The 16,199-nt window shown below is 39.2% G+C and overlaps 2 protein-coding genes across 2 annotated transcripts; both read left to right on the forward strand.

Annotated features, from left to right (window-relative positions):
* The first annotated feature begins 369 nt into the window (after nt 1-369).
* Nucleotides 370-1,563, forward strand: LOC140161921 (mitogen-activated protein kinase kinase kinase 20-like). The gene is made up of 2 exons (XM_072185216.1): nt 370-1,125; nt 1,513-1,563. The coding sequence occupies exons 1-2, from the start codon at nt 370-372 to the stop codon at nt 1,561-1,563; spliced, it is 807 nt and encodes a 268-aa protein (XP_072041317.1).
* A 6,337-nt stretch (nt 1,564-7,900) lies between these two features.
* LOC140161922 (mitogen-activated protein kinase kinase kinase 20-like) lies at nt 7,901-9,095 on the forward strand. The gene is made up of 2 exons (XM_072185217.1): nt 7,901-8,656; nt 9,045-9,095. Exons 1-2 carry the CDS (start codon nt 7,901-7,903, stop codon nt 9,093-9,095), a joined length of 807 nt encoding a protein of 268 aa, XP_072041318.1.
* Nucleotides 9,096-16,199: the final 7,104 nt, after the last annotated feature.

Consider the following 16,199-nt stretch of genomic DNA (forward strand, 5'->3'; position numbering starts at 1 on the left):
GTTAGTATTTGCCATCACGGCAAAATGTCCCAATATGAATTATTAATAATAATATCTATGTAAGTAAACATCACAGATATGTAGATATCATTTTGACGGTTGAATGGAAGAAGGTCGTAAGTGTTTTGTTATGATTATGCACTTGCATTTAAATTAGTATTTTTAAAAACTGAAACGTTGGTAAGTTTGGGTCTGCGTCACAACCTGGTGTCATGTGATGTTTTGTGATAAGAAAATAGTTGTTATTTCAAGAGTGCGAGGGTAGAAATGATCAGTCTTATGAATAGGTTCTGATTCGTTATATCAAATTCGTCTCCACTTTCAAATTTGGCTGCTTTCTAGAAGTTAGCAATTGATTATTATGCCAATATGGCGTATGTAACAATTCCACGGGACAAGTTAAAGCTTGTGAAAAGAGTTGCACAGGGAAGCTTCGGTACAGTGTACAAAGCTCTATGGGATGCACACGAGGTTGCAGCAAAACGAATAGAAATTGAGGATGGACGACGTGAGGTAAGCTTTCTCTCAAAACTAGACCATCCAAATATTGTGAAGCTCCTTGGTTATGTTGATGATGACTTGGATTTCTACATAGTCCTTCAGCTCTGTGAAGGTGGTTCACTTCGACAATATCTCAATGCACATAGAGGCGCACATTTAGGTCCACGGTTTTATGACTGGTCAAAGCAAGCAGGAAGACCTATCGCGTTCCTTAAGAGGATGGGCGTGGTCCACAAAGACATTAAAACCCCCAACTACTTGATCACAAATGGTAACATCTTAAAGTTGTGTGATTTTGGATCAGCCAAAGAATTGGATGTTACTATTTCCATGGCAACAGAAACAGCGTCTTATCCGTGGATGGCTCCAGAACTTTTGCGAGACAACATCCTTTCTCCTACATATGACATCTATGCCTATGGAGTGGTTGTTTGGGAACTTTGGACAACAGATATTCCGTTTGAAGGCTCTGATTCACCTGCTATTCTCATTTGGAGGATATGTAACGACAACGAACGACCCCCAATTCCCCCCAACTGCCCCAAAGCAATTGCTGATTTGCTACGACATTGCTGGTTTACCGACTGGAAGAAAAGACCGACCATGGAGCAAGTGATGTCAATGGTAAGTTCATTTGAAAAGCTGAAAAGCTTTCAGAAAATTTCAATTTCAGAAAATACCTGTATTAACCTGATCCATCCAGGTTATGTTACACTTGAATACACATGATTGAGCAAGTGTTCTTTAAATGAACACCAAAATCACTATGGAATTATATGAGTATTTTAGGTCACATAAAAGGACAGAATATGATTTTATTGGCCATCTATGTGCAACTTGATTTCTGAGTTATCTTTTTAAATTTCTTGTTATGAAAAAAAATAAGCAGTTATAAAGAAGAATAAATAGAGGATATATAGTATGTGAAATTGCAAATGGGCACTTATGACAACAATGTGTTTACATGTATGCATAATCAGTATAACAGTGAATATGTTGTTATGTAAAAAGGACATTGGGTTAAAAATGGAGAGGAAAAAGATGACTATTACCGGGTATTGAACCCGGGGGGATCACTCATATATAAAAGTTGTAAGCATCCGCGTGAATTGACTTTCAAAAATGACCCTAAGCTAGGATGTCGAAAATTTGTCAAACTGACCCTAAACAAGGATTGTACTGAAATAAAAACACCTAAGCAAGGAATTGTTTTGAAATTTACCCCTAAAACAATAGAAATTATAAAAACACCCTAAGCAAGGAATTGGTTAGAAATTTGCCCCTAAACAAAGATAGATATTGCATGTGTCGGTACAGTGATATCGGCAAGCTTAAAATTGGCACTGTTGAAGTCGGCTCCGATTTTTTTTTTAATCTGGTTGGTAAAATTGCTCAGAAACCACTCTTTTGTGCCGAATAATTTGATAAATATGTCACCACTAGGCCTAATGTCCGTTAATTGGGTAATTTAAAAAAATTACCCTATGTGAGGATCATCCTTTAAAAAAACACCCCTTCTTTTACTAAAATGAGTGTTTTGAGACCCTAATCGTGGATCCGCGCGGATCCTCGTTTTGATTTTCAAAACCACCCTAAATCCGCGTTTTCTTTCACGCGGATGCTTACAACTTCCATATATGAGTGCCCCCCCCCCCCCGGGTATTGAACCGGGTACCCCATGGGTAAAACATAACGCGCTAACCAATTGAGCTATGTAACCCGCTTCGTCCATGACGGAATTTTTAGAGCTTATATGCTACCGCCGTAAAGCTTGAGACTCCCGGGGAGTGAGTGTTGTTCGCTCTTTTCATAGAATGTGTATGATGCGAAACAAAAGTAGCTGTTGAGGAGACTGATTATTCATTCATAATTCCCTACCCAGAAATCCGAAGTACTTTTAGTATTTAGAAACTGGTAGCCTGTAAAGGCCGATGTTTTTCATGATTTCTCCGGAAATACATCGACTTGGGGCGTCAAATTTCAGGATAGTAATGAGAAAAATAGTATCTATTATGTAATACCAAAACCTCATCAACAATGAAAAATATCGGGGGATGATGCTGTCGATCGGGTTACGGACCTTTAATTAGCCATTGTGACCGAGCCGGGGACCGAGCGATAAGATGTATGACACTGCATGACTGTAATTCGGACCACAGAGGTTTGTATATTTAAAAAACAAAATACCACGCAATACGTTACATACCGTAAATGTTCGCCTAATGGCGCACCTGGGCTCCTTTGCCTTGGGATAAATTTCATGTGCAAATAGAGCGCTCCCTACACTGAAATCCAAACAAGAACTAGAGCGGTTCTCGGCTTTCGCGGTTCTCGGCTTTCGCGTTGTGCAATTCTTTATCGTTAGAAGGCGTTAGAAGGAGAGTGGTATTGTTTGGAAAGCCTGTGTGGTTGTAGCTGGTTGTATATTATTTCTGTTCAGAACCTTGTGTGGGTTGGACGAATCAATGGGTGGGGGCATTTGGTTATATTGTGAAATTAGACTGTTTGGTTTTGAATATGGAGCAACAATGGAGTTGGAAATTGTTATGAAAGTGATAGACCAGAGTTCTAACGATTTGCAAACTGAGATGCTTACTTGCTTATTTCGGGTGGTTTTCCTGAACCACGACAGCTTTCCATGTCCTCCTGTCCTGCATCGCCGTTCCCAGGTCTGATGCTTGTAGTCCAGTGTCCTGCTTGAGTACATCTACATATGTAAGGGATGGTCTACCAGGGTTTCTTGTTCCATGTTTAGGAGTCCAGGTTATCAGATTGGCGACAGGTTCGCACTTGCTCCTGAAGCAGTGTCCAGCTAAGCATGTCCTCTTTTCTCTGATCTTCTCTGAGAGTCTTGGAAGGTCTACATACAGCTCTTTGCTGTTCATATGCTGCTTCAATGGATGTTTTACACTACCCTAAGCATTCGAGTGTAACAGCCGTCCAGCTCTTAAGATAGTTTTGGAGTTATGGTCCAGGCTTCGCATCCATATGTTAACACAGACTCCAATGTTACACTGAAAAGCCGCAGTTTAAATTTCTTTGGTAGAGCAGACTTCCAGATCTTGTTTAGGCTGTTACATGCTCTCCAAGCTGCTGCCTTACGTGTTTTGACATCGTGCTCTGTGCCACGGTAGTTACCTCCTTGACTTAGGTCTCCTGACTTCGGTATTGTGATTATATTTAGAAAAGATCATTGATCAGGCATTCTTTCTTTTATCAATGCATCGTTGCAAAAACCTAGCACTAGGTCATCCAGGTCACATCTCTTTAAGACTTCTGGTGGGATGCCGCCTTCTCCACTACTCTTTCCTTCTGCTATTGCTGTCTTCGCCTTTGTGTATTCTTCATGGCTAAAAGAACCAACCTCAATCGCGAGATCATCTGTGATGGGTTCTATTATATCGTCTTCCCCCTCTATATCTGGGGAACTTCCTAGCAGATCTTTGAAATGATGATACCAGTTGTTTACCCTTTCCATCTGAGTATCTCTTTTCAGCTGGCCTCTCATTGACGATTTTCTTCCTGTAATGTCATTAATCAATCTCCAACTCTGACTGTGTTTACAGTTGTCATGTGCCATTTCAACTTTTTCTTTTAACTTGGTGTTGAGATCATCCTCTATTGCATCCTCTAACTCCTGCTAATTCCTGTTGTCTTCAGTTGTATTTTCTTGATATGTCTCATAAGCATCTTTGATTTTCAGTTTTGCTGATGTTACTCTGTTATCACTTGAGAAGCACGCCTTCCTGATTTTCTTTCTAACAGGTATGATCTTCTCTGTTGCCTCTGCAATGGCGCTTATAAATTTCTCATATCGTTCGGTGGCATTTTCATCAATATCTTCTAGAGGTTGGAATCTGTTGCATACCTCAATTGTATATTGCTGTTGTAGCTTTTTATCTGCGCATAAAACCCTCCAGTCATAGTGTTTCTTTCTTGGCAAAGCCTTGCTCTCTTTCTTAGACTTAGTCTGATCCTTGCTGATACAATCATATGATCAGATCCTATGCTAGAAAAGGCGCTATAGGCTTCAGCGTCCAGCAAGCTGTTCTTCCACTTCTTCCTAATCAGAACGTAGTCCAATTGGTATTTGCTTCCTGAGGTATTTGCTTACTGAGATAGTAGTAAGAAGTACAAGAAATTGTATAATTAATATTACTAGGCGATTACCCGTATTTGGCGGTTCTTGGCTATCGCAATTACCTGCCTGATGGTGACTAAGTTTTATACCCATACGACAGTTTTGAGTAATTTGACCTCAGATGACCCCTGAGAAACCCCGGATGACCCCAAAATGACCTTTCATATATTTGGTTCTTAATGTCGACTGTACCCACCAAGTTTCATACCAATACAATAGTTTTAGTAATTTGACCTCAGATGACCCCTGGGTGACCCCGGATGACCTTTCAAATATTTGGCTCTAAATGTCGACTGTACCCATCATGTTTTTTTTTTGATCATACAACAGTTTTAGTAATTTGACCTCAGATGACCCCTGGGTGCCCCAAAATGACCTTCCCAATATTTGGCTCTAATATCGACTGTAGGCCTACCCACCAAGTTTCATGCGCATACGACAGTTTGTAGTAATTTAGATGACCTCAAAATGACCTTCCAAAATTGGCTCTAAATGTCGAATGTACCCACCACGTTTCATGCCCATTCGACATTGTATAGTAATTTGACTTCATATGACCCCTGGGTGACCCCGGATGACCCAAAATGAACTGACCAAATATGGCTTTAAGTGTTGACTGTACACCAAGTTTCATGCCCATACGACAGTTTTTAGTAATTTGACCTCAGATGAACCCTGGGTGACCCGGATGACCCCAAAAATGACCTTGCAAAAAATTAGCTCTAAATGTCGACTGTTTCCACCAAGTTTCATGCCCATTTTCACCAAGTTTCATGACAGTTTAGACTGTGTTTGAATTACCCTTGCAACTTTACTCTCATTAATGTTGGAGCAGGTCACATTAGCCTATCCATGTTGTAATCTCATTCATTGTACACTGTAAAAATTGTGTGTTTTTATTTGCAGGCCAATTAAGACTATCTTCACCAAAGAGATTAGACTTACGGAGTCCGGACTTGGTCATGTTTGCATGTCTCTCAGAGAGGGTAAAATTCGTACCGCTGACACCCTACAAACTTTAGTTTTAAGTGTGTAATATGTTGCCCTGATAATGCACACCATTTATGGTTTGGTATCGGGTTTTGCCGATACATACCGGAGGGACAATATGATATCCAAAATGGCTAATTTCGATAGCAATACACCTGAGCTATTCTGAGACAGGACTCTTAAGTCAAATCCTCTTTGATTTCCACACACATTTAGTGACCTTTGTGAAGTGTACTAAGATTTGAAAAGTGCAGGAAATTTTAAAAGTGAAGGACAAGTTTAAGGTATTTTTTTATGAAAATTTATGGGCAGACAATGCAGGGTTGAAATGAAAATTGAAGCTTCATTCAATGTCAAACTTTATCCTTATTAGGCCAAAAAAAAGAAAGGTTCGTCTCAAAGCTCGCGCGCGCGTTTGTAAAATCCCACGATTTGACAAAAACAAATGCGGAAATTTTGTTTATTTCAAAAAAAAAATTTTTTATAGTTTTTTCCAGAAAAAATTGGCGAAAATCAGACTTTTTCTCAAAATACTAAAAAAAAAAAAAAAAAAATCGCATTTCGCATTTGTTTTAAATTTCTCGTGAGCTTTGAGACAAACCTTTTTTTTTTTTTTGGCCTTAGGGAGCGGTCATTTTTCTATTGGGGAAATTGAAAACAGATTTTTGATGATTATGTGTTACAGCAAATCACTGATAGTATGTACCTTCAATTCAGAAAGTGCATAAATGTAATTGAATGGGGAGGTAGGTGCATGCTCATGATTTTGATTTTAATTATAAAGTGACTTTTTTTTTTGGGGGAAGGAAATAAATCACTGGAGGTAATGTTGCCTGAATATATTCATACAAGTTTGTATAATGAGGTAGAACCAAAGAGTACCGACTCTGCCATGTTTGCCATTATTTCGCTATGCATCCAACAACAAACTTCAGTTCAAAGCGTGTGTTGTTTGCTTTCTGCGTGTAACATGTTGCCCCAAAAATATGCGCAACTTATTTTGCTCAAGCCTACAGATACCAATTATTGACAATTGTTCTATTTTAAACCAATAAACACAGGAGGTATTCTATTTCCTCTCCTAACCAGAATGGCAAATTTACCATAGCATTCATTACACACAAGCTCACACAGTCGGTACTCTTTGGTCTAATGTCTTTGATATATTAATAATCGTAAAGAATGTTTGCTGCTTCTATACACCTGTTATGCTAATTATGTCGTTGTCAAATGTGGACTAGTTTTGTAGACGTATACCATTGTTAGATTTGAATAATAAATGGACATTGTACTTGTTCAAGTGACAAAATTCTTGTTTTCCTGTGATCTTTATGTATGATTTTGTTTAATTTTTTAAAATCAATATAGAATTTTCATAACATTCATACATAATGTACAATGAAAGTGTATGCAAATATCAAAAGTAGTTTAGAACTGGTTAACAACACTCATGAACCAAATATTTCGGAGAAACCATTCTCCATCATCAGTGGTATAATACTTTTGCTAGATTCACTGATGATTCTCTAGTTTTTCTAGATGTTGACAATGTCCTTTTTGTCCTTTGTGATGGTGTTTCAAAAAGTGAGTGTTGTTGACCAGTTTTGAAAACTAATGCTCTTTCCCAAAATGTATAAAGCTCTTCATTTGTATATGTAAATAATTTGCACCTATTAGCGAACAAACTATCAAGGAGAATAATCACTATTTTATTGGAATTTCTGATTTTTGAGAAAGAATTAAAACCTCAAAGCATCAATTTTGGACAGCCAGTTCTGGTTATAAACCCTCGCAATTATTTTGTTGGGGATATTATTTTCATCAGGACTGATCAGGAGACTTTGTATATTGAATTGGTGATCGCGATAAGATAATCGACCTTTGATACCGGTTTTTGTCTGTTAGTATTTGCCATCACGGCAAAATGTCCCAATATGAATTATTAATAATAATATCTATGTAAGTAAACATCACAGATATGTAGATATCATTTTGACGGTTGAATGGAAGAAGGTCGTAAGTGTTTTGTTATGATTATGCACTTGCATTTAAATTAGTATTTTTAAAACTGAAACGTTGGTAAGTTTGGGTCTGCGTCACAACCTGGTGTCATGTGATGTTTTGTGATAAGAAAATAGTTGTTATTTCAAGAGTGCGAGGGTAGAAATGATCAGTCTTATGAATAGGTTCTGATTCGTTATATCAAATTCGTCTCCACTTTCAAATTTGGCTGCTTTCTAGAAGTTAGCAATTGATTATTATGCCAATATGGCGTATGTAACAATTCCACGGGACAAGTTAAAGCTTGTGAAAAGAGTTGCACAGGGAAGCTTCGGTACAGTGTACAAAGCTCTATGGGATGCACACGAGGTTGCAGCAAAACGAATAGAAATTGAGGATGGACGACGTGAGGTAAGCTTTCTCTCAAAACTAGACCATCCAAATATTGTGAAGCTCCTTGGTTATGTTGATGATGACTTGGATTTCTACATAGTCCTTCAGCTCTGTGAAGGTGGTTCACTTCGACAATATCTCAATGCACATAGAGGCGCACATTTAGGTCCACGGTTTTATGACTGGTCAAAGCAAGCAGGAAGACCTATCGCGTTCCTTAAGAGGATGGGCGTGGTCCACAAAGACATTAAAACCCCCAACTACTTGATCACAAATGGTAACATCTTAAAGTTGTGTGATTTTGGATCAGCCAAAGAATTGGATGTTACTATTTCCATGGCAACAGAAACAGCGTCTTATCCGTGGATGGCTCCAGAACTTTTGCGAGACAACATCCTTTCTCCTACATATGACATCTATGCCTATGGAGTGGTTGTTTGGGAACTTTGGACAACAGATATTCCGTTTGAAGGCTCTGATTCACCTGCTATTCTCATTTGGAGGATATGTAACGACAACGAACGACCCCCAATTCCCCCCAACTGCCCCAAAGCAATTGCTGATTTGCTACGACATTGCTGGTTTACCGACTGGAAGAAAAGACCGACCATGGAGCAAGTGATGTCAATGGTAAGTTCATTTGAAAAGCTGAAAAGCTTTCAGAAAATTTCAATTTCCAGAAAATACCTGTATTAACCTGATCCATCCAGGTTATGTTACACTTGAATACACATGATTGAGCAAGTGTTCTTTAAATGAACACCAAAATCACTATGGAATTATATGAGTATTTTAGGTCACATAAAAGGACAGAATATGATTTTATTGGCCATCTATGTGCAACTTGATTTCTGAGTTATCTTTTTAAATTTCTTGTTTTGTAAAAAAATAAGCAGTTATAAAGAAGAATAAATAGAGGATATATAGTATGTGAAATTGCAAATGGGCACTTATGACAACAATGTGTTTACATGTATGCATAATCAGTATAACAGTGAATATGTTGTTATGTAAAAAGGACATTGGGTTAAAAATGGAGAGGAAAAAGATGACTATTACCGGGTATTGAACCCGGGGGGATCACTCATATATAAAAGTTGTAAGCATCCGCGTGAATTGACTTTCAAAAATGACCCTAAGCTAGGATGTCGAAAATTTGTCAAACTGACCCTAAACAAGGATTGTACTGAAATAAAAACACCCTAAGCAAGGAATTGTTTTGAAATTTACCCCTAAAACAATAGAAATTATAAAAACACCCTAAGCAAGGAATTGGTTAGAAATTTGCCCCTAAACAAAGATAGATATTGCATGTGTCGGTACAGTGATATCGGCAAGCTTAAAATTGGCACTGTTGAAGTCGGCTCCGATTTTTTTTTTTAATCTGGTTGGTAAAATTGCTCAGAAACCACTCTTTTGTGCCGAATAATTTGATAAATATGTCACCACTAGGCCTAATGTCCGTTAATTGGGTAATTTAAAAAAATTACCCTATGTGAGGATCATCCTTTAAAAAACACCCTTCTTTTACTAAAATGAGTGTTTTGAGACCTAATCGTGGATCCGCGCGGATCCTCGTTTTGATTTTCAAAACCACCCTAAATCCGCGTTTTCTTTCACGCGGATGCTTACAACTTCCATATATGAGTGCCCCCCGGGTATTGAACCGGGTACCCCATGGGTAAAACATAACGCGCTAACCAATTGAGCTATGTAACCCGCTTCGTCCATGACGGAATTTTTAGAGCTTATATGCTACCGCCGTAAAGCTGGAGTCTCCCGGGGAGTTAGTGTGGTTCGCTCTTTTCATAGAATGTGAATGATGCGAAACAAAAGTAGCTGTTGAGGAGACTGATTATTCATTCATAATTCCCTACCCAGAAATCCGAAGTACTTTTAGTATTTAGAAACTGGTAGCCTGTAAAGGCCGATGTTTTTCATGATTTCTCCGGAAATACATCGACTTGGGGCGTCAAATTTCAGGATAGTAATGAGAAAAATAGTATCTATTATGTAATACCAAAACCTCATCAACAATGAAAAATATCGGGGGGATGATGCTGTCGATCGGGTTACGGACCTTTAATTAGCCATTGTGACCGAGCCGGGGACCGAGCGATAAGATGTATGACACTGCATGACTGTAATTCGGACCACAGAGGTTTGTATATTTAAAAAACAAAATACCACGCAATACGTTACATACCGTAAATGTTCGCCTAATGGCGCACCTGGGCTCCTTTGCCTTGGGATAAATTTCATGTGCAAATAGAGCGCTCCCTACACTGAAATCCAAACAAGAACTAGAGCGGTTCTCGGCTTTCGCGGTTCTCGGCTTTCGCGTTGTGCAATTCTTTATCGTTAGAAGGCGTTAGAAGGAGAGTGGTATTGTTTGGAAAGCCTGTGTGGTTGTAGCTGGTTGTATATTATTTCTGTTCAGAACCTTGTGTGGGTTGGACGAATCAATGGGTGGGGGCATTTGGTTATATTGTGAAATTAGACTGTTTGGTTTTGAATATGGAGCAACAATGGAGTTGGAAATTGTTATGAAAGTGATAGACCAGAGTTCTAACGATTTGCAAACTGAGATGCTTACTTGCTTATTTCGGGTGGTTTTCCTGAACCACGACAGCTTTCCATGTCCTCCTGTCCTGCATCGCCGTTCCCAGGTCTGATGCTTGTAGTCCAGTGTCCTGCTTGAGTACATCTACATATGTAAGGGATGGTCTACCAGGGTTTCTTGTTCCATGTTTAGGAGTCCAGGTTATCAGATTGGCGACAGGTTCGCACTTGCTCCTGAAGCAGTGTCCAGCTAAGCATGTCCTCTTTTCTCTGATCTTCTCTGAGAGTCTTGGAAGGTCTACATACAGCTCTTTGCTGTTCATATGCTGCTTCCAATGGATGTTTTACACTACCCTAAGCATTCGAGTGTAACAGCCGTCCAGCTCTTAAGATAGTTTTGGAGTTATGGTCCAGGCTTCGCATCCATATGTTAACACAGACTCCAATGTTACACTGAAAAGCCGCAGTTTAAATTTCTTTGGTAGAGCAGACTTCCAGATCTTGTTTAGGCTGTTACATGCTCTCCAAGCTGCTGCCTTACGTGTTTTGACATCGTGCTCTGTGCCACGGTAGTTACCTCCTTGACTTAGGTCTCCTGACTTCGGTATTGTGATTATATTTAGAAAAGATCATTGATCAGGCATTCTTTCTTTTATCAATGCATCGTTGCAAAAACCTAGCACTAGGTCATCCAGGTCACATCTCTTTAAGACTTCTGGTGGGATGCCGCCTTCTCCACTACTCTTTCCTTCTGCTATTGCTGTCTTCGCCTTTGTGTATTCTTCATGGCTAAAAGAACCAACCTCAATCGCGAGATCATCTGTGATGGGTTCTATTATATCGTCTTCCCCCTCTATATCTGGGGAACTTCCTAGCAGATCTTTGAAATGATGATACCAGTTGTTTACCCTTTCCATCTGAGTATCTCTTTTCAGCTGGCCTCTCATTGACGATTTTCTTCCTGTAATGTCATTAATCAATCTCCAACTCTGACTGTGTTTACAGTTGTCATGTGCCATTTCAACTTTTTCTTTTAACTTGGTGTTGAGATCATCCTCTATTGCATCCTCTAACTCCTGCTAATTCCTGTTGTCTTCAGTTGTATTTTCTTGATATGTCTCATAAGCATCTTTGATTTTCAGTTTTGCTGATGTTACTCTGTTATCACTTGAGAAGCACGCCTTCCTGATTTTCTTTCTAACAGGTATGATCTTCTCTGTTGCCTCTGCAATGGCGCTTATAAATTTCTCATATCGTTCGGTGGCATTTTCATCAATATCTTCTAGAGGTTGGAATCTGTTGCATACCTCAATTGTATATTGCTGTTGTAGCTTTTTATCTGCGCATAAAACCCTCCAGTCATAGTGTTTCTTTCTTGGCAAAGCCTTGCTCTCTTTCTTAGACTTAGTCTGATCCTTGCTGATACAATCATATGATCAGATCCTATGCTAGAAAAGGCGCTATAGGCTTCAGCGTCCAGCAAGCTGTTCTTCCACTTCTTCCTAATCAGAACGTAGTCCAATTGGTATTTGCTTCCTGAGGTATTTGCTTACTGAGATAGTAGTAAGAAGTACAAGAAATTGTATAATTAATATTACTAGGCGATTACCCGTATTTGGCGGTTCTTGGCTATCGCAATTACCTGCCTGATGGTGACTAAGTTTTATACCCATACGACAGTTTTGAGTAATTTGACCTCAGATGACCCCTGAGAAACCCCGGATGACCCCAAAATGACCTTTCATATATTTGGTTCTTAATGTCGACTGTACCCACCAAGTTTCATACCAATACAATAGTTTTAGTAATTTGACCTCAGATGACCCCTGGGTGACCCCGGATGACCTTTCAAATATTTGGCTCTAAATGTCGACTGTACCCATCATGTTTTTTTTTATGATCATACAACAGTTTTAGTAATTTGACCTCAGATGACCCCTGGGTGCCCCAAAATGACCTTCCCAATATTTGGCTCTAATATCGACTGTAGGCCTACCCACCAAGTTTCATGCGCATACGACAGTTTGTAGTAATTTAGATGACCTCAAAATGACCTTCCAAAATTGGCTCTAAATGTCGAATGTACCCACCACGTTTCATGCCCATTCGACATTGTATAGTAATTTGACTTCATATGACCCCTGGGTGACCCCGGATGACCCAAAATGAACTGACCAAATATGGCTTTAAGTGTTGACTGTACACCAAGTTTCATGCCCATACGACAGTTTTTAGTAATTTGACCTCAGATGAACCCTGGGTGACCCGGATGACCCCAAAAATGACCTTGCAAAAAATTAGCTCTAAATGTCGACTGTTTCCACCAAGTTTCATGCCCATTTTCACCAAGTTTCATGACAGTTTTTATTAATTTGACCTCAGATGAGCCCTGGGTGACCCCAAAATGACCTTCCAAAACTTGGCTTTAAATGTCGACTGTACCCACCAAGTGTCATGCCCATACAACAGTTTTTACTATGACCTCTGGTGACCCAGAATGATCCCAAATTTGGCTCTAAATGTCGACTGTACCCACCAAGTTTCATGCCTATACGACCTTGGCCCACTAACCAATACAAACTTGTTCTGCCTGTGGTGCATCCAGGTGGTATTCGCCGTGCATTCTCTAAATTCAGTAAATTTCCATCGTCAACCGTGTAATTGAATGGGATTATCGATATTGAACCCCACAAAACTAACCGAGTATATGGGAAATGCCATACGGCCGAGCGGTTTTGCCAGGTCTCTCCGACCATCATGCCACTCGCCGCCTGGGTGCATCCACACACCAAGTTTGAGGGACGTACAACCCCTATTCTCCGAGAAAAGAGGTGAATAGTGCAAATTCTAATCATGAAATTGCGTTGCGATCCTCCTATTATACCGTTGTACAGAGCAAAATACGCCTATCGAATGTGTGTTATCGGCCCTTAGTGACTTTAGGACCCAAGGATTCGATCACGAAGAGCAACTACGGTAGGCATATAGGTCCCCTGTACTAAAAAAAAGATCGGAGATAGCCTGGGCTTTTCTTTGTCCCAAACATAATAAATGCATATAGAACAATTTTTTTTTTCTTTTACAGCCCCAGACATTGAAAGTTCTGTTTCTTTTTCGTAGCGCTCGTGACGGAAAGATTTGTTGTGGTTATTGTACCTGGTTTTAAAGTTACCAGCTAAACTAAACTACTCAATCTCATGGGAAATTCTCAAGTATTCTAATACCCATATGCGCAGTTCAGGCCAATGCAATCTCTGTATGGAGGAAAAACTTCACATCTTATACAGTAATAGACACGATTCAGAAGTCCCAATCAATAGGCGTAATGAGCTTGTATCTAAATGCCGTCATGGTAACCATCGACGCAAATCGCCCGACCGAAAAAAAAAAACTAGTGGTGCATACAACACGAACAAGCCGGCCCACTTAATGACCTATGACCTCAAATATGTGAACATTCTATAGACACTGGCCAATGTCAATTCATGTGTGCAATTAGCGTCACTCAGCTATGTTGTTTGAGGCAGAAGATGCAATTTTAAGGTATTTCGTCTCGGACCAGAAGTAATCCCTGAAGGACCTTTGACTTCAAATAAAAAATACCACTACACTGGGTAACAGCAATTCATGTGTGATCATACCGGCTTTTTGCTATGTTTTTAATGGCTAAAAAAATTGTTGACGGTATTTTGTTTTAGACCGGAAGTGACCCCTTAATGACCTTTGGCCCAAATAAAAAATACCACACATAGAGTTGGTAATAATATTTCATGGGTGAACATACCGTCACTATGGTATGTTTTACTTGACTAATAAAAATTGTATTTGGTTTTAGACCGGAAGTGGATTTTTAATCACTTTTAACCCCAAATTTGTGAACACCCTATAGACACTGGCTAATGTTAATGCATGTGTGAACATACCGGCTCTCTGCTATGTTTTTCCTGGCTAACAAAAATTGTTGAAGGTATTTTGTTTTAGACTGGAAGTGACCCCTTAATGACCTTTGACCCTTAATGACCTTTGACCCCAAATAAAAAAAATCACATATACACTGCGTAACAACAATTCATGTGTAAACATGACGGCTCTCTGCTATAGTTTTCCTTGCTAAACAAATTATTGACAGTGTTTTGTTTTTAGACTGGAAGTGACCCCTTAATGACCTCTGACCCCAAAAAATACCACACATAAACGTAGCAACAATAATTCATGTGTGATCATACCGTCACTGTGGTATGTTTTATTTTACTTGGGTAATAAAAATCGTTGAAGGTATTTGGTTTTAGACCGGAAGTGACCCCTTAATGTTAACACCCTATAGACACTGGCATGTGTGCAAGTGGCATCACTCTGCTTTGTTTTTTGTGGCAGAAGAAGCATTTTGAAGATTTTTTTGTCTTGGACCAGAAGTGACCCCTTAATGACATTTGACCAGAAATTTGTTAACCCCTAATAGGCATTGATTAACAACAATGCTTTTGTGCAAGTGTCGTCGCTGTACTGTGTAACTTTAGACAGAATTTAATTTTTGAATTTTTTTAAATTTCAGACCAGAAATGACCCCTTTAATGACCTTTGACTCCAAATCTGTGAACACCCCATAGGCACATGCTAATGTCAATGCATGTGTGCAAGTGGCGTCACTGTGCTATGTTATTTGTAGAAGAAGCATATTTAGTGTCAAAAAATCACATTTTTGGCCGTAAACCGGAAGTAGCTACCTCTTAATGACCTTTGACCCTAAATCTGTGAACACCCCTAAGGCACAGCGTAACAGCAATGCACATGTACAAGTGGCGTCATTGTGTGATGTTGCTTGTGGAAGAAGCAGCAGATTGACAGAAGAAGAAGGAACTATATAGTTGTCCGCAGACAACAAACAAGACGGCATGAAGGTCAGATGGCTGAATGAAAGTTAGGTCTATGTCATCCGTCTCCCGTAGGTCGAGATACAGCCACTTTTCCGCAATTTTAAACATTTTACCGTGTGTCAGAAATGACCTTAGATGACCTTTGACCCCTACCCTGGGTCACGAATGTCATTAAATGTATTTTTCTTGTGTTCAGAGTGTCACAAGGAACATTTATATTAATTTTCAGCTTCATCCAAGCATGTCGGTCGATTAAAATTTTTGACCTTTGACCCCTATAACTTGACCCCTGTGTCACGGATGTGGTTAACTGCACTTGCATTATGCTTAGAATGCCATAATGAACATTTCTGGTGATTTCCAGCTGAATCGGAACTTATATATGGATTTTCAACTTTTTGAACTTTGACCTTTAAAATTTTAAACATTTTTTGCAAATTTGACGTTTAGACCTCCTTAATGACCTTTTACCCAATATAAAAAAAAACACCTCATATACACCGAGAAAATGCATTGTTACAGTTTAAATAACAAAAATCTACTATGCTTAGTTATGGAGATAAAAATTATTTTATTATAACTGCGGCAGGTCCTGGACAGTACCTGAATCCAGTCAGAAGCTATCTCATTGGGCGATGAAAATATAATACGAAAAGCATAGAAATATCCAAAACTATGGAACAATTTAGAGTCTCATTTTGTAAGGAATTTCTATCTGAAATCCCTCAGGTAATTCT

Source organism: Amphiura filiformis, chromosome 10 (genome assembly GCF_039555335.1).
Source record: "Amphiura filiformis chromosome 10, Afil_fr2py, whole genome shotgun sequence".
Taxonomy (NCBI): Eukaryota; Metazoa; Echinodermata; class Ophiuroidea; order Amphilepidida; family Amphiuridae; genus Amphiura; species Amphiura filiformis.

Bases quoted from the DNA above. Each gene is read 5' to 3' on its own strand.
- LOC140161921 (XM_072185216.1), top strand. From the start codon at position 370: ATGGCGTATGTAACAATTCCACGGGACAAGTTAAAGCTTGTGAAAAGA. The intron at 1,126-1,512 runs GTAAGTTCATTT...TTATGTAAAAAG, and splicing joins TGGAGCAAGTGATGTCAATG to GACATTGGGTTAAAAATGGA.
- LOC140161922 (XM_072185217.1), top strand. From the start codon at position 7,901: ATGGCGTATGTAACAATTCCACGGGACAAGTTAAAGCTTGTGAAAAGA. The intron at 8,657-9,044 runs GTAAGTTCATTT...TTATGTAAAAAG, and splicing joins TGGAGCAAGTGATGTCAATG to GACATTGGGTTAAAAATGGA.